Raw genomic sequence first — 24,437 nt, 5'->3', positions numbered from 1 at the left:
TTCCTACATCATTGAACTCTGTTCTAATATTCTTCTGTTTCCTTGAGAGTTTCTGCTCCTTTATGTATTAAAAGTGTGTTTTATATTGTTAAAAAGTCTCACAAGTGCAACAAAGAGTGTGCAAATAATTTTAATAAAGCATAAGAGCTAATGGCTGTATTATTAAAGCTTTTAATTTTCTGTCTACAATGCATGAATTAAAATTAAGGTTATGTTAAAAGTAGAGTCAATGGAAGGCTATAGAGATTGCTACAATTTTCCATGCTTTTTTTGGCTGAGATGCAAGAGGAAAGAGCTTATTGTTAATAGCTTATTTTTTTTTTTCTCCACAAATTGCAAGCCTTAACTCCAGAATGCTTCAAAAATAGAACTGCCATTGTTGTTCTTAGTATATTAGGTACTTTAGCTGATCCATCACTTCTGTGCTTTATCTTCTCTTTTCCCACATCTCCATGCTCACCTGTTCTAAAATAGACACTCAATTCTTAGCCAAAAAAAAAAAGAGGCTAGAGCTACTGATGATGACTGAACATCATCTCATAATATTAAGTCAATCTACCCTGATCTTATTTGATGGACACTCTTCCTTCTGAAATCGAGTTTGAGAGGACATGCTATAGAAAGGACATTATCCCAGGAATGATAAGCAATGATATGTATGAAAGGAGTCAAGGACAGGATATTTAAGGACACAGTAAGCCTTACAAGCTTAGTTTAATTAGTTATTTGCTCAAGCTCTCCACTGGTACTTCTCTGAATTCAATGTGTTCTCTTAGCTCTGCCTTGTTGCTTAGGTCCTCTCTGACATGCCTGGGTTCAGTCAGAGCTGGGAAGTCCTAAGGATGTAGCTGAGAAACAGAGACTCTCAAAATGGGAAGATGGAGGACACAGATTTTTGTGGAGGGAAAATGAACAAGTTTGGCATTTTGGAGGGAGAGATTTTGTATGGCCTGTTCTCAGAAAGTGACACAGAGAGACAGGGTGTTCTGTTAGAAGAGAGCAAGTATTATATCACCTCTAGGACTTTTAAAGACAGCCAGCTATAAATAGAGGTCTAGGCTCAGAGTGGGAGAAAGGTTAACAAAACCTTCCAGAAACCTTCAGTTACGCTTTGATTTTTAAAATAATCCCCTGTACCATATGTGATTCACCCAGTTTCTGGCTTTACACAGCTATGCCATTAATAAATCACACAAAGACTTGCACAGAGATCTTCAAGATCTCTCCTTTAGTTCTCACGGCATTTGCAAGCAGCTTTGACACATAACAGAGCCCTTTTTTTCAGATGGCTCCCTGGGCTGTTTAACACTCTTTTAAGGCAGAGCAGACACACTGTGGGAAGAGGGATTTGGAGAAGATTGCTTTTCAATTTTGACATTTCCAGCTATGAGGAAACTGGGAAGACCATGAAGGGGAGCAGGGAGGTAGAGAGGGAAGTGTGTAGTGACTTGAATTTCAGAAGATAAAAGACATAACTGTCTGCTCTTGCCTCCCAGTGTTTGTCTTGTGTCATTTCAGTGTGCTATGACAGAGTTGTGCTAAGAAACCACATGTTAAACAGCCAAAAAATGTTTGATGGTCATTGGGTGGTCAGGTAGCCTTACAGATGAACAGCTAGGGTGACAGCTTGAGGCCCCAGAAAGTGGAAATAAGTCATAAAGCAGCTTAAATAATCTGATTTGTAGGTGAAAAGGAAGAGGATAGCTCCTTAACCTAGGGTCTCCAAAAGCCCACCTGTGGCTCCACCTATAAAGTCATTTGTTGACACCTGAAGTTAAATGCTGTGAATGTTGTTGCAATGGAGCCCGATACATTTTTGTGGGAAGTAAAATAAAGCATTGCCTTCAAAACAAGCTTTAGTCAACCCACAAGCTGTGAAAGGCAGTGATGAAACATCCAGACTGTGTCTCTGAGATGCAAAGTAAAGGCCAGGTGAGCTCAGCTCTGTGCTTTTTGCAGAAATCATTGAGAAGAGTGCCACCAAACACTGCTCAGTTAGCATTTGTTACTGCCTTTCTCAGGCAATGTGCCCACTTCACGCTGGCCTTTGTGAACTGAAATACTACTGTAATTCATTTTCTTGAATAGATAAATGCTGGGAAAATACTGGCACACCAAGTCCCTTTAATAAGCCTAATATCCAACTAGCTTTAAAATCTGCTATATTTTATCTTTTTATCAGTTTGTATATTTTATGGTAAATTACATTGTCCAAACAAAGAGATCTGAGTGTAATTCAGCTAAGGAATTTAATTATGGTCACACTGACAGTGCAATACTTTCAAATCAGGAATCATTTATGTCAATCCCAATATCTTCATTTGTGAAGGAGAAAACCCAGATTTTTCTCTTGGAAAATTCCTTCACTTAGGTATGTTGTCTTTTTGTAGGGTTGTTTACACCAAATAAGAATTTCTGTCTTCTTGAGTTTATAAGACCAGTATCCCACTCGTTAGATTCCTTAGGCACAATATATAGATTCATAATGTCAGTAATATCATCCAGTATTCACTCTTTTATAGTATTTTTTCAATATTTGTATTATTGAAAAATTTATATTAATTACTGGCAACATCAGATTAGTTTAGGTTTATATAAATCTTATGCAAGAATTTATAGCAAAGTAGACCATTTAAGATGGCATTTTATAGTGATCAAATAATTGAAACTCAGATCCTTGGATTTCATTAATTAGATGCGCTTTTCAAAATATATCAATTGATACATTTTAACAGTTGCCTAAACAGTCTATGGGAGGTCAGCCTGTACTCTCGTGTTGATTTTAACAAATGAGACTGAAATGTTCATTTACTCTAAGTTTTGTCATGTTACTGCAGTCTTAGCTTTAAAAAAATGCATGAAATTTATGTAAACTGTACACAGCGAGTTCATACGAAGCCACAGAAGGGAGAATCCTTGCTAAGCCGCTTCATGGAGCATTAGCTGCTTTTCTTGTTTCTCTGGTCAGCATTTGTCTCTGATACTGACTAGTTTCATGTAGATCTTCCTGTAAATCACAACAATTATATCAATATCAATTAACTTCCAAGACTTCTATTTTACTTTTTATTAAAAAAAAAAAGTATCTGAGGTTCTCAACCCTTTACAATAAATATAGTGGAGTTTTAGCCATAAACTCAGATCGATTTTACTAAACCAGGAGTCCATCTCATGAATATCATGACTGCAACAGTGACCTACTCTGAGTTTTACTGAGACATTTATAGATAGTTATCTTGAGCTCTACTGTATACAGTATAAAAAATTGCTTTCTGATTTTATCTGATGAAGTATGGAGCTTGAGAATATTTTTTACTTTCTGTCTAACATGCATGTGATAAGTGAAAATTTATCAGAGGCACTGCTGAACCACCTTTCCTCCGAAGGATAGATTTTTTGATCTTATTTTTCCCTAGACTACAGTTTCTCAGCCAAGTACAGGCAGTACTGTCTCAGCATTTACAAATCGCTGTCCAAATTGCTTTGTAGTCCTTTTATCTGCCTGTAAATTAAGAATTAATATGCATTTCTTCCAGGGTTAATTTTCCAAGTTTTACTTCTAAAACTTTAAAACCTGAAGAGAAAAGCTTATTTTGTACGAGATGCTGAAACACATTTGTTCTGACTGGCACCTCTATTCTTCTACTGGCACTGGGATTTGTGAGGTCCAAGATAGCCTTTCTGATACAGAAGGTCACTGACTTTCTTTTCTCTGTTTTCATGGATATAGTCTATTCCACGTATTCGATAATTTATTTGGTACTTTTGAATTTTCTTCTAAGTAATATTTCTGGTATTCTTATTAATATTTTTATTATTGATAGGAGAAAATGTTCCATTTTTATAGCAACCTTTAACTTGATTTTCATAACTATTTTTTTTTGCCCTGAGGGAGTTTGAAATCCTCACCCATGTGGATGGATTTCAGGGGGTTTAGTCGATCACTCTTTCAGCATGTAGCACATGCTTCTCTAAGCTAACTGGATCTACTCTATTTTATTCCCCCTGTGCTATACTTCTGCTTTACCACTCCTTCTCTGCTTTCCCTGCAATGTTTGCCAGCTTCCTTTACATTTAAATTTCCTGAACTACTCTGGCAAATCAAGGAGCTGTTACTACGAAATGGCTTTTTTATTTTGCAGCTACTTAAAGTAGATTGCAGTGTGTGTGTCTTCTTGCATGCCCACCTCAGCATGTGGTTGTGCATGCTGCATACTGCTGAATTAAGAGTGATAAGCATCTGTTGGGTATTTGGTCATAACGTGGCACCCTTGTTTCCCACAGGCGTACTGTATATTTAGGGTCAGATTTTGTTTTCATTTTAATCGCTTGGAAGGTTTTGTGGTTTTTTACACGCATAGTTTTACTGCATTCTAGTTTTGGTTAAACTTGCATTTCACAGTATACTGAACTCACTACTGGATGATCTTTACAGTTATCTATTGACAACAAAGACAGTGGGTGTACAGATGTGATATTTGTCACCTGTAATATTTGCACTGAAGCACTCGATTACCCTATGGAGCTTATACCACTGTTTCCAATAATATTTAGAGTGAAAAGGAATGTGGCAATACCACTTCCTTTCATCAGTTTACCCTCATATGTTAATTGTATGTATCCACGCCAAGATCTAAAAGCCAAAGTGATGTAGATGATTTTCCTAATCTTACACTGTTGAAAAAATATTTGCCTTGGAGAAATTAATCAGGATTTCTGGCACATTTACATGTCAAGTGTCATCTCACCTTCATATTAAAAAATCATTGAAGTCTCACCCTTTGCACATATGCTAATGAAAAAAAAAAAAAAAGACAAACATAAATAGTTAAGAAATTCAGGCAAATTGTAGCCAGAGTCCAGTCCATAGTGAAACCTGTTGTCTGCTTGGTCCTGGAAAGAAATGGCAGACTGAATGTCCTTCATGTCTACAGTATTCTTCCAAGGCTTGTCTCTTCTCTTCCATTGTCAAGAAGTATTCTGTCAAAGAGGAAGGATTATTGTTATTACTCAATGTGGTAAGAGCATTCCAAAACATTGTTATTACAATACTTGCCATTTAGCATCCAAAAAGGTTCATGGAGGTACTGGTATAAAAGTACTTCAATATTGCAAGATCATGGAGTATATTACTGCAAAACACCTGAGCGCATTAAGCGCCTAATTTTGAAAGCAAAAATGCCTGTATTTGCTGCGGGTGGGCTGTAGCACTGGAGTTAAATACTTGCCCTCTGCTGTTCAGATAGCAAAACGCTTTAGGCTCTTGAACTATTTTTAAGTGTCACTCCTACTTGATTAAAGACTAGGATGTGTTGTGGATATATCAGTGACAGAGTGTAACTTTTCACCTTGTCACATTACATTTACCCGGGGACAGCTTCGATACCAGTGTAGTTTCTCTGGGGATATATTTGATGCAATGCAATAAAAAAAAAAAAAAATCAGTCATAACACATAAGAAAGGAACATGTTATTTACTTCTTCTTTGGAGAAATTCAGCATGAAAAAATGTAGATCAAGTTATAAGCTTTCACATTTGAGAGAGAATGTTAGAGAATATTAATTCTTTTCTATGGAGAGATACTTTCTGATGCTACCTATTCAATAGTCCTCTCCCCTGCAGTAGTAAACAAGCAAATCAGATTTTTTTTTTTAGTGAAATCCTAAATGGAGAGTTTGGGAGCTGTGAAACTTTTACAGTTTTACTTTTTAAACAGGAGAGGTACCTAAGAACTAACATGTCTTCTTCCTCTGAGGGCAGTACTGTACCCCAAAATTTACAGAGACTCATCTGGATTCATCTTCAGAGTTAACTGTTAATTGTCCAAGAGTTTTAAAAGTGTTGTTCTTACGATTAAACATTTGTTAACACATTTGTTTCTGCTGATCACATAAATGAATGATGATTGAACGTCTAGTAATCACCCTGGAGAATTCTGAATACTTTTCAAACAGTCTGAAAAGAAAGAAGTAATGAAGAGTAATTTTAAATACATGTGTGAGAAACTGAAAATTAAGTTTTAATTATTGAAAAAAAACTAATTTATTAATGTGCAATTCTTGCAATAGTTTCAGCTGTCATTTGGAGTCTAAATATTGCTTCTTTACCTTTCTATTCAATTATGTAAAACTATGAGAAGATATCTACTGATGTAATTTTAACAAAGTTCTTGTCTATGACTCCTTTCTCACCTGAAAAGCTGTCTCTATTTGGTCAAACTCTGAAATGACATTGATCTCTAATGAGGATGTTGTCAGCACACAATCCTGACACCATCCCACAGAGGCAAAACAGATATCCATTATTCCCTGTTTAGATCATCCCACCGTGAATCAGAGCCAGATGCTGGCACACAAAGCTGCATCTGTCAACACTCTTGTGGCACTTTATTGTAAGTTTGCCAAAAAAATTTCAAATGACTTTCACTCTCTCAGAAGTAGCTACCCAGGGAATGCGTGATATCCTGCTTCTGTAGAGAAGAACAGATCTCTTTCTTTGACAGTTCACTGCAAGCCACCCTGAGGACTCAGACTTACGTGATACAAAAGAAAGACAAAACCTTTGTTGGCGCAAATGAGTCTAAATCCTTGATTTTAGTGGAAATAAGTCAATCTAATCTGTGAAGGCAGAGAGACTAGACTAACAAAAGTATGCTCACACTTGTATTATATTTTATTACTATTATTTCATATTATAACCCTTTCATATAGCTCAGTAATCAAGTTTCAAAATCAAGAGTAATTTCAAAAGACTCACTAAAAATATTTGAAAAAAGCTAGTTGTGTTGTTGAGGATCATCAAAAGATTTAACTACTTTAGTTTTGAAAAGTAAGCTATTTATAAAGTAAAGGCAAAAGTTACATGCAAAAAAAAACCAGCTAATAATAATCACTTTGAGTTTAATATTAAAAGATAAAAAGAAGTTTAAGCAGTGACCTTGTAAAATAGTAATTACATTTAATGACTCATTGTCATAATTGATTTCCAGTTAGAAGTATTCCAGTTAGAATTGTTATTAAAAATACTGATGGTATTTCAAGTAGGTTAAAAAAATTGAAGCATTATAGACTTACAAAGCCCTTCAGTATTCAATGTCATTGTCAGAGTGAATTCAACACGAAAATATTTGCAGATAATTATTTAAGCCAAAAGTAGTTTTATCCATAATCTTGAGGCATAGTTGGCAAGGAAACAACTCAGAAACTTAAAAATCATAAGTTCCAAATGTCAACCTATAAGAGCATATGTTTCTTTCTTAGAGCTTGGATGGCTTCAAGTATGGGGAAAAACACAATTCCTAAAAGAAACAGCCTTCTTTTCAAGCCTAGATTTATTAGCTTTTAAAAATCAGTATATTGCAAAAGAATCTAGACAATTATTATATATATCACAGATTTTGCTGGCAGTATTTCTGTTTGGAACACACAAAGGAGAACTTATTTAAACAGATGCTATACAATTGTCAATAGAGCTGCGATCACATTATAAGCAATGTTGGTAGAAAAAACCATCACTGAAGTCAGCTACATCTAGCTCTGCCAAACTTCAACTGATAGAGTTCAAAACTTACCATGACAGGGTATTCTTTCAGTAAAGATAGTTAGTTTAGGCAAAATATTTCCACCATTTCCAAAACTTAGAAAGATATTTTGTGTTGACCAGTCAAAATTTGTCTCCTTTAAGCCTTCCCTTTCAATATTCTAAGTGTTCATAAACTAAATAAAAGTGGAACTCCCTAAAAGGTTTGACTTACTTGTTTCGCAGGTTGGAACATCTGCACAGTAATATTCTGTTAGCAAACAGTGTAGTAAAAAAGAGTTTAGGATTATCTACATGGATCCACAAATCTACAAAGGCTTTGACAAGATATATAAAGAGTATTCAGCTGTGGTCTGTGCAGCGTGTGCTCTCCCTGCCTTGCTTATGACCACTTCCTTCCTCATTTAGTCTGCAGCCACTGTGACAGTTACCTGTGGCAGGTCCACTCCTTTTGCCACTCTCCGTTCAGGTGTTTCTTTTGCCATCCACTTTCCTTCTGCATGTATCTGCTTTGTCAAAAAAACCATGCAACTTACTGACGTATAACTAGAATGAGTTAAGTCTAATTTATTTTTTCTTCATCAGCAAATGCTATTCTTCCTATTCTTCCCTCAGGTACTTCACTTTCCTTCCTCTTGTTTCATTTTGTCCTTCAATACACTCAGTATGATCCAACAGATTAAACAGCACACAGAGTACCAAAGGCATTCAATGCCCACAAACACTAAACCTAAACAATGCTTTTATCTTTTTTTTTTTTTTAGTTAATCCTGACAACAAAATCCTTTCTCTCTAGGTTATATTTATTCATGTAATTGCTGGGGGTTTGGGGAGCACTGTGTTACTAGGCAGCAGTTACAGTGTGAAAAATCATGCACGGATCTTGATTTTAGTCCTGGAATATTTTGGTTGCACATAGTGTCATCTTTATGTAGAACTGCAAAACGAGATGTTTGCAATTTATTGCAGCTCACTTAGATACCCAAAAGTTAATTGCCAAACTTTAACTGTTAGCTGTCTTTATAGCCAATGGTATGAAATGGAGGCCTCCAGAGGACAATTTCATCCTAAAAAAGATGCCTCAGATAGAAAAGATGAATCACCCTTTGAAGGCACCAATTTCTCTCCATTGACTATAAATGGATCCCTCGGGTGACTTATCCAGATTTAACTGTCTAAAAGTTCACTTTTAAATGTTTGGTTGAGAAAGAGCCTATATACATTCAAGAAGTATGCTAAAAATGTGCAAGCAAGGATTTTGCTCAAATGAAGACTTGAAATCATAATTTTTTCTATAAGACTTCAAATGGTATTATCAGGAGCAGTTGTTGGCTCAGCCAAGAAACCAGCAGTGCCACTCTGAAAAGTATGAATAGCAATAACAGCATTGCTACAGCATTTTGGAAGTGAGAGAAGGGGAAAAGGAAGAGATGTAGAGGGAAATATTTTCTTGAATAAATATGGAGGGCACTCCCTGTCAAAATGTGCCAAACAAAAAAAACCAAAAAGCCTAAATTATTTTAGCATTAGAACAAAGCCCCAGTCTTTATGGCTTCAACTTTCATAGAATTTAAGCTTTGGAATTTTCAGTTGCTCTATGCTTATATGCTTACAACATTCAATATTTTTTTTTAGAAAATTTCTGTTTTATCCATTTATAGGTAGAATAGAAAGGCTTGTTAAGTTAAGTCAGTTTCCCAAAAATCATAGAGGAGGCCTTGAGCACAAGGGTTGGACATCATGATAGTGAATTCCAGGACTCTGCCCTAAAAATAATCTCTTTATAAGAAAGAGGATATTTCCTGGGAAAAGGAAAAGGAAGGAAGAATCAGAAGTTACCAAAATGTGGTAAGTTTAAAGTAATCATTATAATCAGTATTGTAGGGGTTTTTTTTGTTCCAATATTTCTCATAATTCTTCCTACTCTTTATGCAAAACCAGCAACTTTAGTTGAAATTGTTTCAGTCTGAAAGAGTTCAGGCTATGCATTCTGTCTTGTAGAAACCACAGTTGCTAAGGAGTATTGCACCAAATCTAACATCATCATATATTTTAAAAGGTGTAAATTTTAGCCTTGAATATCTTTTTTTTTTCTATAATTACATCCTAATCTTGTAATTCCCAAAAGTATTACAGTCATGACACTTTTAGAAGAAAGAGAAAGCTCACTGAGTTTCTTAATTAACCTATCAAAGGTATTGGATACTTAACACCTAGTTTGCTGTCATTGATTTCAGTGGGAGTGACAAACAGGAGTTAGAATCATAGAATAGTTAGAATAGTTTGGGTTGGAATGGACCTTTAAAGGTCATCTAGCCCAGCCTCCAATTCTGCAGGGTGGGGAAGAGGCGGAGGGGGGCTGGTTAGTAGACAACATCTGTGCACTTTTGGGCCCTACTCCTGATATTTGGTTTAGTAAATCTCTCCGCTTTTTTCCCTCTAGTGTCAAACTGCATTATTTAAACTCTAACTTCAGAAAAATGGTTATAGATTCACTGTCTTAAGTGATTGTCAAGTATAGACAAGACGGGTAACATAATCATTAACTTCTTTTTTCTCTCTTCTTGCAAAAAGATTCAGAGAGGTGAATTGGCTTGTGGTCACAGATATTTGGATTCAGTTGGACTTCCAGTGATTTCTATATCAAACATATTCATTATCTACAAAGATCTCTAACTGTGAGAGATTATAGTATCTGTAATATGATTTTAACAATGCTAGGCTGTTTTTATTTAGCAAGACCTTGCATATGTGCTCTATCTTCAAGATAATATAAAGTTCTAACATTCTTGAGGGTAGGTTTTCTGACTTTAGCACTGAATGTTTCTGGGATTTAGTTGGACTAATGACAGTTGCAATGATGCTATGCACAGATAAACCAAATACAAATAACTCATAAATTACTGAGCAGTGATCCCATGGCATAGTCAGTGTCTATTGCCTTTCGTCATAACAGCTTATCAGTCCCCTCCATTCTGTTTAATTGTTAGAAGCACATATTTAATTGCAGTGTTTTCTTTTCTCTGTTTTAATTATTTTCCTGTGGATACTTCGTATTGTGAAAGTATGCATCTATACTAATTCCTGATATTCATGTTAATTATGCTAGGGATCACTGTATACGATACCAATTTATTAAAGGTTATTTGAGGAGAGAGAGAAAGACTGAATATGTCTTTTCATTTTATAATCAGCTTTTACAGTCCTTTTGCACTCCAGTATGTAGCAATAACTATAATAATCCATCATTTCCACACAATAATCTATCATTTTCACTGTCCTAGGATTTGGTTCTTTAAATTCTATCTTTCAGTATTTCTAAACATAACATGTAAGATTATTTTAACCTGCTAAATGCATGTGATAAATAATGGGAGGAAGTGGAGACAATTCAATCCAATTTTCCATTTTTTCACTTCAATTTTCTTTTAATGTCAGGAAAGTCTGTATGACATTTTACTTTACTTGTAATGACAAAACTTAAAACAACTTTTAACTGCCTAATGACTTCAATTTTCTGAAAATAAAAATTAGAACAGCTTTCACAAGATACGGATTGAGCTAAAGAGGAATTCTGGAGTCTCAATGTAGCAAAAATCTCTGGAAAAGAACCCTCAGCAGATATATTGTTTTAGAAGTATTTAACTGTGCAGTTCGGTCGTGCAGATAAAATACATTGCATATGTTTCTGGCTGGGACCAATAGCATCTGCTATAGGTTAAAACATAAAAAAAAAAAAAACCAACCCAGCTCATAGCTTTACTTATGACTTTCTTGCCTGCCTAATTTGTGCACTTGCTATACACACTTGCGTTGTGTGAGATACAGACCCACAGGAAAAGAAAAAAATATCAAACTCCCAGCTATGACTTTAATTGGATTTGGTGGCTAAGTGAAAACATACTGACTAACTGATATTCACACAACTTCCAGGAATCTGCACCAATGGGATCTCACACCTGTTCAGTTAACAAATCAAGCAGGGCTAGAAAAAGCATTTTCTGTTCAGAAAGATCACTAAATAAATATCTATATGTATTTGTGTATATATGTGCATGCATGTGTACACACATGCTCATGTATGCATGTATATACAGTAGGTATTATGTAGGTATAAATATATATAAATATATATAATAATGCATCATCAAAAACAAAGGGTGAACTCAAATTTCTATGTATTAAAAGTGGGAGACTATAAAATTGCTGCTACTTTTTGCCTGGTGCCTTGAAAAGGGAAATTTAATCCTTCCCTCTACTCCATTCAAAACAGCATTTATATTATCAGTCTGCATCCATTCTTCCTGCGCCTTAACAGTTAACCTACTGGTCCTTGCTTTGCTACACCTTAACTGTTAACCTACTGGTCCTTGCTTTTAGCTTAATAGATAGGTGGCCTTCCAATACTGTTAAGTAATTTATAATAGGCTTGGTTTTGTTGTCTGTGTGTTGAGGGAGGAGTATCTTTCAATAATGTGCTTTACACATATGTTAGACACTATGTAAAGCTGCAATACTATCTGTGATAGTTTTAATGTATTTTACACCCAAGTGGAACATACAGATAGATTGGGCATTACCCATGTAATCTCTCTTTTGTTCTTTTCTGATGCATCGCAATAGTAACTGGCTTATAGCCAGTGTAACAGAATATGAAAATTTAAAGGATTGTATTGCTACTGGTAATAGCTGCATATACTGTAGCAGTGTTTTTCCTTAGGCAATATCAACCTCATGCAATATGGGAGTTTCACTGTATGTTGGGCAATTATCCATTTAACAAAGATCCAGATCCTGAGTGTAATTGAAAAACTGAAATATATGTTGGCTACTAGGATAGACCTCCTTAAAAGCCTCATTTTAATATCCATTAATTCCATCTGCCACTGTCAAAAACTGAGTTCCAAATAGGTCATTAAGACCTTGTTTAAACTATTTTTTTTTTCCATTTGACATAATTTTGTTATCACTTTTAAGACTTGTGGACTACGTCTAGATTAATAAATCAGACTCAATTCAACTGTGCTCTGAATGTGATTCCTCCTTTCATAGAGTGATCTGTATCCCTTACGCTTCCTCAAGGTCAAAATGGGCTGGATGCATCCCAGCTGTCTATTGGGAGTGATACCTGGCCCTTGCTAACTCCTGAACCAAGTCAATTAATTGTTTGAGATATTGCTACTTGGTACAGGCCAATTAAAAAAAAAATGTTGCAGGATATGTATGTCTGAATTCCAGAGCCCAGTAATATTCCCACATTTAATTTACTAGTGTACAGAAAACCACCGTATTATGATGTGTTCCCTAAAAAAAACTGCCTACTTGGGGTACCTGTCTTTCAATTCATTCCTTCCCCAAAACAAGCATTTGCGTTGTTCAAAAAAGTTACACAATATCAGCTATTCTTTCTTAACGATAAACAGTTTGCTCATAGTTTTTAATGAACACATACTAAACGGAGAAACTCTTCCTCAGAACAGTGATAGTCTAATGTCTGAAGAGTAATGACTGATAACAAGGGAGGGGCTTGTCTTTAACGTCAAGCATCTTACATGTCAAAACTGGAAGCCTGGATAGAACAGTGGGACTCCATTAAGATTTCAATCCTCTAAAAGCATATTTGGCAGTCTTACCTCATGCTGCTGATCCATGTCTTGTTCCAAGCTTCATGAAACATTTTATTTGAATTTACTTTTCATAACAAATGACCCTGCAAAGAGCACATTTAATTTCAATTATTTCTACTATCATTAGGGAAATATGTCACCTCTTGGCAGAATGAGATTTATCTGAAGACCTTTTGCTGCCCTGTTTGAGAGACATTGTAACCAAGTGTTTGTGCTGTTGGGTTGTAGGATACCCGCTGTTCAGATAACGGGTATATGGATATGAAGAAGTGCACAGTAATAGGAACAGTGTTTCCACGTATTGCTTTCTTTGGTGGCATTATTTGTCCCAATATCCAATCAGATTATTCAGCCATTTACAATGCTTTTAATTGTTTAATAATAAGAATAATTTTAGAATCATTTTAGAAGTATTTTCTTTTATCCCATGATTTTTTTTATTTAAAAAGATAAATTTAGAAACTTTATCTGTGTCAATTAAGGTTGCTGCAGACAGATTGAACTAGGCAGATCAGGCAAGAAAGAAAACCCACATGATTTGCTGTTATCATAAGAAATCAATCTATCCTCAATGCTCGGACATGACATTTTTGACACATGCAGAAAGACACTTCCTAGACTGAGAAAAGTAAGGTAATTAAAGTTTGTCTTGTATTCTTTATCATACAATATAAAATCTAAAATATTCATAAACCAAGTCAGAATGAATTTCTTCATGACATCTCAAGTGATTTAATAAACATCGATGACAGAATCTTCACAGAGCTTGAGGACAGTAGCATATTTTCAGTGAAGTATCTGTGTTACCATCTAGTGTCTTAAACCTACTCATCTTTGCAGTATATTTCTTTCCTTTCAGGAGGTGAAGGAAGTTACTCCTGTCTTAACATGACACTTTTTCTCCTGGTGAGCACATTCCATCATCTTAAAGTCAAAACATTTCACTATTTCGATTTCTATTGGCTGTGATTTGTTGTCAGATTGCTGTTTACAGTATCATATATGAAGGAGGTATCTGTAGTACAACTGCATTGATAGACTAGGCATAGAAATGTTATAGTACAACTGTACAGACAGATTAGGCATAGAAATGTATGCACATTTTTCTCTTTGCAATTGTGTCTTTTGGAGTAATCCAACCCCAATTAAAAAAAAAAAGTCAAATGAACCTTTTCAGCTTATCTCATAGTAGAAAAATTAAGTTTACATGTGAAATGAGAAGCAAATAAATATGCAGACTAAATTTCAGTGCTCTTCTGTGGCTACATTTTTTAAGCAGAGAGATAACTCCATGTCCAGTAATAATACTGGTAATCTGGACAATGACTTCTCATGAATCATGGACTAATCTGATTGTCCACTGGGATCATTAAAGATATCCTGCCTTCCTCTCATTTACATACGTGTCCAACTGGCCACTGCTGGCGTCAAGATAGTAGACACTGTTAATCCTAATGGTCTGATCTGCTGAGGGCAATTCCTCATTTCTATTTATGAGTTCTCTGTACTGCAGAAAACCACTTGAGCTTTATAACTTACAGAGAGAAAAAGGAAGAGAAAAGAAATCTGAATTAGGATATCCACTTTAACATATTTCATCAAAAGAATGGATAAAATATTTATTCAGCTACTGTCCTTTGCATTCCCATCAAAGTGAATAGAGAGACATTTAATAACACATGGAAACGTTAAAGAAGCTTTTTATCAGAGTGGATGGGAACCTGCTCAGAACAAACATTCTGGCCTAAGGGAAAGTTTTTGATCTATGAAGTTTAAGCTTTTGGTGCTTAAAACACTCTCGTATTGGATCATGTGGTCAATTTGCATCATATAAATGATTTGCTTAAAACTTGTAAAACTATAAAATAGAACTTGACAAGTCATTAGCAATAAGTGGAATCGCACTGGCATTATACTAACGAACACTGGTGCAATCATTAGAAAACTGCTGCTACAGCAAAGAACAGGAAGATAATGGGGCCACACTATACTTTGACCTAGAGGTGTTGGATCACTGCCCCACACAGTAGCTACCACACTGCAGTCCAAATTATTGACTATCCTTCTTCATTACTGGTCTACTCAACATTCTGAGCCACTGCCTTTAATCATCTTTCACACAAAACAATTAGTCCAAGTTATAATATTTATCACTTTTTCCACCTGGGGATAGGTAATCTAGTTTAGGGGAAACCAAAGAAAAGAAAAAATAACTAGAATTTCGTCTAGGACTTTAATCAAAACGAGCAGAAATAATAAGATTATTTTTCCATTCTTCATTAATTTTTATATTGTTTCTGTTTTCATTCTAAACTAGGAATCAGATTAATGAAGTTTCTGTATGCTGACAGAGGTTATGGATATAACTTTTTTATTCTGGCAGGCAATAAATAGTATTCATTATCTCGTTAGCTCAGTTTGCAATTTCAAGATGATTTTATTTTAAGATGTGAAGTGTTTGGAAAATCATGGCTAAACATCTGGATTCCTTAAGTTTGCCTACTGTTCACTTTAAGGCTAGAGTCATTCTGTGATGAGATTGGTAAATATCTACTTGTGATTATTGCCAAAAGGGAAATACATGTAAAACCTAAGATTTTTACCATTTGTTGCACAGTGCCTTCAATGCATTGATTTTGTCAATGTGTTGACATTTTGTCAGTGGCTCAGGCATGTGAGTCAAGTCTGAGCATCTCTGTGTGTGGTATTTTATTCAAATTACTGGATGAACTAAGCTACATGCTGGCAAATTATTTGCCTGCAACCATACATATGCTGATGAGATGAAATAACATTAAGACCATGGTGCTCAAATCCCACTGCTGCCTTCAAGATGTTTTTTTTTTTCTCATGCATTCCCCATGAGTATACATACCTTTGTAAAATGAGAGGGGTCAGTATGATACTGCAGTTTCCAAGGCACATTCTCTTCTGAGTCTATCACCAAGCATGAGGCATGGCTTTGAGTTTCTGATGTGGAGCTAGAGCTGAGATTTAACAGCCTGATTGCATGTGGACTCTGGTGCAGTGAATGTATGCTGGTGCATACGACTGAATTGACATTATATTTAACTGCTTGATTTTATTTCACAGGTCACAACAAATTGTGCTTTCCTAATCACAGTGACATGATAGCCACTGAGCATAAAAGTCAGAGGAAGAAATTAAAAGGAAATAAGGAAACTGCAAACAGGTGTTATAAACCAGGAAAGAAGTATGGGTAGTACGAATGCAGCAGATCTGTTTGTGTATCTTTGAGGAAATTCAGTGAAATATATTTTGGATAAACCATGGAATCTCTGCATAGGCTAAGACAGTACAGAAAGTCCCAATTCAATACTATGAGAGAGCAGAGTTCAACACTCTGAGAGAGTAGAGGTGTTTCAGTCAGCAGCTGCAATCAGAACCTCGACAGAGTTTACAGTGCATGACCTGTTTGGCATTGGCTAATTAAGAATAATCCTTAAGGATGAGAAACATAATAATTTTTACTGGTGTTTCAAGAAATTCATAATAAGTGGACTTGAGGGAACAACTGAAGATCATTTGTTTGATAGAGGAAAATAAGCTTTTACTGTAGAAGTGGCATCATGAATATGTAACCTTATTATCACAGCATTATTCTTCAGTGTTTTTTAGTCTAATGAAGAAAAATAGAACTGTAAGAATTTCAGCATATGCTTGAGTCACTTGGACTTCATTGATTTAAAATGTGTCTCTTAAAAATAAATTACTTTATTTGTTGAGAAATACATTTCCTTTCTATGGCGCCTGGAAGATAATAGCTTTTATGCACAGTGTAATATTTTAAACATGAACAATTCTGAAGGGAGCTTGGTCTTCCAGTGAATCTGCTCAGCCTGTTAGTGAATACATTTTCTATGCATCTTAACCTGTGTACTCATGTGCAGGACATAAGGAAATGGGGCCACCTCGTCTTCTTCTAGAACATAGTCCAAGAAAGAAACCAGCAGCTATTGAAGGCAAGTTTGAGTTTTTTCCTCCTTTGTTGGCTTCTACTCATTAACTCAACTCTTTGTTCTAATGGATTTATAAATATAACCGATATTACAAAAGTGATCAAACAGTTAGGCCTGTAACATGAATGGCACAAACATGTTTGCATGACAAGACCTAAATATTCCTCACAGTAGTCCTACAGATGGCTCAAGGGATTTCCTGAGTGAAGCAAATTACAGGATCAAGGTCCAATCTGTAAAATGCTTTGGACGGTGTTCAGCCATAAGTCGCCATCTAACTGTAAACATAATCAACATTATCCTCTTAATATACTTTCGATTATTCTTTCAGCTATTGTTATTCAGTAATGTTTCTGTGTATCATCTGCAATAATGAACATAATATTTCTGGCTCTGCATTTATCAACTCTATTCCTATTGTTAAAACCACTGAAATAAAAACACAAAGTCTTACCTTTAGAAGATTAAAACATAGCCCCTGGAATAGAATTATATTGTTTACTGTCTAATCAGAGCAGTAAAATGGTTGAAATATGCATTTTAATTTTAAAATGGACTATGGTGACTTAAAACTACTACTGTAATATACATTCTCGGTCTCTATACCATAAAATGTAATAGTACAAAACTTGTGAGTCTTTTCATGTAATTATATACCAGTTTTTGTACAGTACTTTGGAGTCATTCATTCACACCGTGGCACTTGCTAATCTCTCTCACAGAGGTCTTAGTACTATGTTATCCAGAAAGCAATCGCAATCTAAGAGAAAAACAGATGGGATGGCAGCACAATAAGTAACAGGAACTACAAGATTTGCCTACATTTGGAAACAGAAAATGAGAGTTAGATTTTGGCAGAACCTATGCCTAAAACAAAGAGTTAAATTAATTAGATATTTCTGTAATGTGATTATTGTGAATCAGAACATTTGGTTAAAAATAGAGAAAAATGACTTATTATCTCTTTCCACCAAATCTCATTTCCCTCAAATGAGTATTTCTTTATAAACACACTATTTAAAGGAGTATAAAACTGTACTTATTGTGACACAATATAGTATGTAAACAGATTTGCAGTCCTGCTTATTTTAGGGAAATGTTTAAACCTGGCTTATCAGCAAAAAGAAGTCCCTGCTATGTTAAACACTGTTATCCACCGATTAACCATAATGGATAAAAGACATAATAGAAAAAGACTGCTGCATTTGCTCGGTGATAAACTTAATCTTTAAATATAACTGTTATACAACATGAACTAGCATCAAATTAACATTAAGTTCTTGATTTTTCAAAATCATGAGGAGCATGCAATTACTGCAATTGCACATGGAAATGACTATTTATGACCAGTTACACATTTGTGTATTTCATTAGCTCATTTATGCATGCAATTGAGGTAATTGTGAATGTAAATTAGATACCCATTTGGCAAACAAATTGGGGGGCAGATAATCTGCTCAGAATTCATACAACTAAATTACCTTTAAGACTCAAGGCCAGTCATTAGGATACAACACTGTTCATGCAAGAGTTTTGGAGGAAATTAAGAAGGAAGAATTGCTTGCAAAATGCTGCTGTGAAAAGCTGTTATACTGTGTTATTGTGTGGTTTCCTTATATGAGAAAATATGTCTCAGTGCCTTTAGGAACCCTACATCCTGAAGCTTTATTTTAACCCTGGGGAAAATAATTAAGTAATTTACGGTAATATTTGGCACAGTGTCAGAAGGGAAAAAGAGGAGTAGGTAGAGAAGTGTAAATCTCTGAAACAGTGGAAGAGACATCTACCTGTGACTTCTTGATGCTTACATACCTTTATAAATGGTACCTCACTAAATATCACTGATCAGGTGAAGGGACAGATTGAAACAAATATTCTTCTTATCATAAATATAGTTGAAGACAGTATAATCATTTCGCAGAACAAGGAACAAGTACAAGCATTCGTTAATTATGAAATGTACTTTACATGACATGAAGGACTGGCCCAACCTTTGACAAAAGCAGCAGTTCTGAAAAACGGTAAAACTGTAGGACATAATAGAACAATTGTCACACAGAAAATGTATGAAACAAATCTATTTAGACCCTAGACTTTCCAAGCCAGTGATATGCAAATACAGGATACAAACCATGCAGCTGGTAAGGGCTGAAAAGATTTTACTCTTTTTCTAGATTGAGATGTTTCCACTATTGCTCTGTTTTGCCACTGCTGCCTTAGCTAATCCTGGACCATTCTTGATTTCTGATAAGGTGAAAATAGTGGCAGTATACATGCCAGATGTCTCTAACATTTTTAGATTATGTGATACCTTCAAATAGAAAGCTTTTCCTGGGTAGTGTCCAACAGTCAATAGAAACTATGCTCTATGGAATTCATGAGGTCTTAGAAAAACAGCATGTTGTTATTATGTATTAAATCTCAAACTTTCTGTCCTTGTCATTGCCATTTCTCCTTTCACCTGCACAGTAAATCTTTCGGAAAAGGGATGATTACGTAAGACAATCCCAATTTGTACACTATATTCTAGTAGTATGCAATAAATTGTGTTGAAATGCATGTATGTGAATGGAACTTTTCAGATATTGCCTGGTTGGAAAGCAAAATGCTTTGTACTTATTTAGTCAGAAGGAAAAAGAACAGGTCGTTGCTCTTTTATTTCACGGTGGTTTGGCTCTTTTTAAAAAGCACTGCTGTCTTGAGATCTCACACTAAAAGTTCAATGAAGAATTTGAAGTTTCAGGTCACCAACAGAAGAGAATAACAAAACAAAACAAAACAAAAGATCCTGTAACAATAAACAAGAGAAAGAGGGAGAGGGAATTTATGAAGAGGAAGACATTGATACACAACTTCTACTTGTGTTCTAAGCTTGGAAACCTTGTTTGGCAAACCATGAAGTAAAACAACTCATTTAAAATTCTTTATCTTATCTTTTTCTGGAGCTTTCACAAGGACTTGGAAGCAGTGGTCTCAGATTGGCTTATACTCTGATGCTGCCATCTAGGGAGGACCCTGGTGCTGGCTGCAATTCGAACAAATCTGTTCTCTGTGGCTATCTGAACTTGGACTTTAATGCGCTTCTTCCTTGACTGTAGTCTTCTCCAGCTCTTTTAACTCTTGCTCTCTTGTATTTTGTTACTCATTGACATCCTAAAGCTGCTCTGCACTCTACATTGATTCTCAATGAATCTCTCTCCCAGGTCTTGACTTTTTTGCTCAGCTCACCTAGCTTTTAGCTTCCTCCATTTCCTCATTCATCTGAGAAGGACTCCCCTTTCTGATAGTCCTCCCATTTTACACTCTTTGACATGACAGGGTAATGTCTCAGGAAGATGCTGCAGTTAGACATGAAATGTCAAAACTAAGCTCAGAGGCTTAGTTACTTATTAGTAAGGCTTCATATTAATTGTTCCAGAATAGCATGTCTTTGCTTTCTCACAGGATCACAGTACCTTTGTGGGAAATCTGTATCAAAATCCTTCTCTCAGTGGAAAGCTTCTTAATGAATATTACTTATTATCTCAAACAGACAATATGTTTTGTATCACTTTGAAGACTACTGTATCACAAAAAAAAATTTAAACAGCATTGTATGAAAGTATGATTTTCCAGGTTATATTGTCCTGGCAATCTATGTTTTTATCTTTGAGTGGGAGAGCATTTATCACAGAAGAGTCATCAACATAACTGTTCTGATCTGTTAATGGATTATGATGGGCTCTGAAATATCCCCCTCCTTCGACTGAAGTACACTGGCTGTTCTTTGCCATCTTGCTGGTATTGTCTCTGTAATCACTTTGGAGGATCTCTGAGGACAAAAATATTTTCTCTAGATCACAGTTTGAAACCTCTAATTACAGATTTTGCAGAATGCAGTGAAGTGAATTAGTATGGAATAGGTTTAACTTCCTCTAAAACTCCTGCAGAGGCTAAGTTGGCATTGAAACACAATGCCTATTCCATCTGCACCTATCTTTGTTGCTGTACAGAATGTACAATATCTGACTATCTTAAGAAGAATTTCTAGTCTATACTTCAGTTCATGAATGTAACATTAGGGGATTTAACCAAGAGTATCTAAATTACTAAAGCCAATACAAATTTTGTCAAAGCTCATTTGATGTATAGAAGCGTATAAATCTTGTACAAATCAGTCTGCCTCTGTACAGTCTGTCAATAGCCACCTTCCCTTCTGTAAGCAGATGGTTCTATAAAAACCTTTTTTAAAAATTTTGTACTGTAAAATCAATCACCCTTTTAAAAAATCCTTCTAGCGAAAGACAGTGATTTAAGATACAACAGAAACCTTTAAAAATGCAGAATTTCGAAATTTTGTCCAAATTTAGAACATTTTTAATAATACTGACAGGATTTGTGGATGAAAATCCATTTTCTGATAAATTTTAATGCAAGGGACAATAAAAAGAAATAAGAAAAATGTGTCCATCAGAAATATCATAATACAATGTTCCAGGTTTTAATCTAGTTTGTTAGAAGAAACTGTTTAGGTAGTTTTAACAGGGTATTGTATACACAGTATAAAAACAAGGAGTTTTGAGAAATATGGGCCCTACATCTCCATAAGTCTCTACTGAAGACAGTAAAACATCTGAAACAATATGCACAAGGTTTCAAAGTGGGTTATTTAATGATTTAGATTAGACACTTAAGCAGTAAACTCTAATGATTTAGCTATGATGAAAAAAACCTAAATCTTCACTGTTTCAGAAAGCCCTTGACATTTTCCTTAATGACATGAGGCTCTTCTGTACTGCTTTTATTCTACTACAAGAAAGAAAAAAATTAAAGAGACATTAGGGAAAAAAAGCTTACTAGAATGTAGAAAAATTATGTACAAAGATATGTATATTTTGATTAGACATATTACTATGTTTTCTCATTATTATTATTAATAATAATCATCATCTAATTAACAATAATATATTATGCATTTAAAGATAAATATTCACCAAAATCTACCCAATGAAACAAAACTAAATAACTCTGAAGATTATTTTAACTTTTAAAAATGTTTTTGAACTGTTACAGAAAAACAATAATCTTTTGCATATGTTGCACCTGCAAATGGAAAATACTTACTTGGGTTAAGATTCTCTGGACTTTGCAAGGTAGAAGTTCCATATTTCTTGGGAAAGAAAAGGCAAACATTTGCAAAAGAGGTCCTGCATAGCCTGGTCATCTTGTGTTCCTAAACCTCCGACATTCTTCCTCAAAAGCATGCCCCATAAAAAGCATCACCAAAACCCTTCCCAGCACTGTTAACACAATTGGTGCTGCTGTTGATTCATGCTGCCTAGTAGGAATGTCAGTCACAAAGAGGGAGAAGGCTAACTCTGCTGCCTCAGCTGTGTTGGTTTAGCTCTTGCTAGGGCAGGTCATATCATAAGAAGTCAGTATTCTGCTGGGAATTTCTTCTTCATCATAATGATATTTACATCATATTTGCTGTTGACCATTGTCCAATGGAGTTTCTATTGCTGTCTTTTCATGGAAGTTGACACACTCTCTCTTTTTTTCACTTGGCATGCATAGGCTGGCTTCATTACACTGGTATTTGTACTCCTTTGCTCCCCACTGTGTAGTTTAGTGAGGGTAACATATGGTGCCATGCTATTAATGAACAGTTTTGATGCTTAATTCAACAGAGCTATGAAAAAGGAGCCTATAATCACTACAGGAAGAAACAAGGAACACTTATGTGGGTCACATGAAAGCACTAGGAATTTCAAGCATGATATTGCTATTACATGCTTTCTGCAGACCTCGAAAATATCTCCATAAGCAATCTTCAAAGCTGCCAAATTCTGTTTCAGATTGGGATTTGAAAACAGTGAAGCAGTTTCAAAAAGCAAAATCAAGCTGGAGAGATTGCCTAGGACTTCAGGGTGTACTGTATCTCAAATGACCTGTGTGCCCCATTAGCCTTTCGCTTACTCAGTATAAGCACAAATTGTATTGCATTACTCTGCTGAAATTAAATGGTGCAGTTTAAACAGAGCTTTGAAAAAAATGTACCTAATTTTGGCCTAAGCACTCACCTGTAAATTAGAGAGAGTATACGAGAGTGCGCGTGTGCACGCACACAAATATATGCATTTATGTGTGAAAATAAGCAATTCTAAGAAGCTTAGATTAATACTGTTTAGGCGTCTTTGTTCTTTCTTGACTTTTCAGTAGCTTGGTTGAGACAAGAGAGAATTATTTCTCTTAGAGAAAATAACTGGACCAACAAGGATACTCTTACCCTAGAAACGGATTTTTTTCGGAGACAGCTGAGGTCAATTTTTACTGGAAATTTTGATTTAATTTTAAAAGTATGAATTTCCATGACATCCTAAACTAAGCAGAAATATTTCCTTGATTTTTTTCAATTCCTCCAAAATATTTGTAACCCTAAAGGGCCCTTATTGTGTGACTGTGTGTGAAATTGTTTAGAATCAAAAATCCAACTGACTAGCCATTGTCAGTCTCCACCCTAAGCAACATGCAAATGGGGAAAAAATGTCATCAAAACCTGAAAATTAATTAGTTATTTTAATATTTAAAAGGATATCCATGTCCCACTGAAATCAACGGCAAAACTTGCATTGAGTTCAGCAGGAAAAAGATTTCAGTCACCAACTAAAACAAAGGAAGAACAACCATAATCTTTTCAAAATTAATAAGGAAATACAATTTTTAAAAAAATTGATTTTTTTTTTTGCAGAGTTTTTTAAAATTATGCTGGTGACAGCTTGAGGTGTACAGGGATGCTTGCAGAAAAATGGAATGAAGTTTTACCTGGAATGAAGTTATTGCATTCAGTCTGAATTACAGTTTCTGAGGAAAAGCTAAAGTAATGTTTGTTTTGTTCTGTTTTATATGTAAGTGAGTATACAAGTATCTCTGCTGCTCCTCATTTCTGCCAGGACCAGAATCAGTAGACAAGAAAAGCTGTTGTAGTATTTCACAAAGCCAGGCAATATCCAAAGTCTCTCACACAATCTTTTCTCCTGACAATAGGGTTTTAGATAAATGCAGATAAGCCTTGTATAACCATCCAAACTTTAGAAGGCTTATCTAAACCAAAACATCTCCAAACTTGTAGCATTCAGTCCCACTAGTTAGTGTTACATGCATGCCTTTCCACAAGAAGGTACCAGTGGCTGTATTTTGCTGCCCTCCTTACCTCAGTTTCTCAGAGGGTATGGGATGAGCTGACAATGCCTTCCAGAGTCAGTGTTTCCATAAGCACATGGAACACCTGGAGCAATATGGAGAAGAAAC

The 24,437-nt window shown here is 35.3% G+C and overlaps 1 protein-coding gene and 1 long non-coding RNA gene across 14 annotated transcripts in view; one reads left to right on the top strand and one right to left on the bottom strand.

Annotated features, from left to right (window-relative positions):
• The window catches only part of TRDN (triadin), a 232,438-nt gene that overhangs the window by 83,480 nt on the left and 124,521 nt on the right, over positions 1-24,437 (top strand). For all 12 annotated transcript variants that reach the window (XM_086744402.1, XM_086744409.1, XM_086744408.1 and 9 more), the window contains one exon: positions 17,079-17,150. In XM_086744402.1, coding sequence (XP_086600528.1) covers positions 17,079-17,150 — 72 coding nt within the window. The remainder of the gene's footprint in view (positions 1-17,078; positions 17,151-24,437) is intronic.
• Positions 115-24,437, bottom strand: LOC147601252 (uncharacterized). Of its 2 annotated transcripts, none has more exons than XR_015258113.1 (5): positions 24,340-24,437; positions 17,602-17,625; positions 13,174-13,250; positions 7,972-8,049; positions 115-4,980 (listed from the first exon to the last, which is right to left on the bottom strand). It is a non-coding gene; the product is annotated as an uncharacterized LOC147601252 (long non-coding RNA). The 2 variants fall into 2 exon arrangements; XR_015258114.1 differs by having other exon boundaries at positions 7,972-8,046.

Source organism: Chlamydotis macqueenii, chromosome 3 (assembly GCF_036417535.1).
Source record: "Chlamydotis macqueenii isolate bChlMac1 chromosome 3, bChlMac1.mat, whole genome shotgun sequence".
NCBI classification, from domain to species: Eukaryota; Metazoa; Chordata; class Aves; order Otidiformes; family Otididae; genus Chlamydotis; species Chlamydotis macqueenii.
The sequence above is the reverse complement of the archived record's forward strand: the minus strand, read 5'-3'. Positions and strand labels throughout refer to the sequence as shown.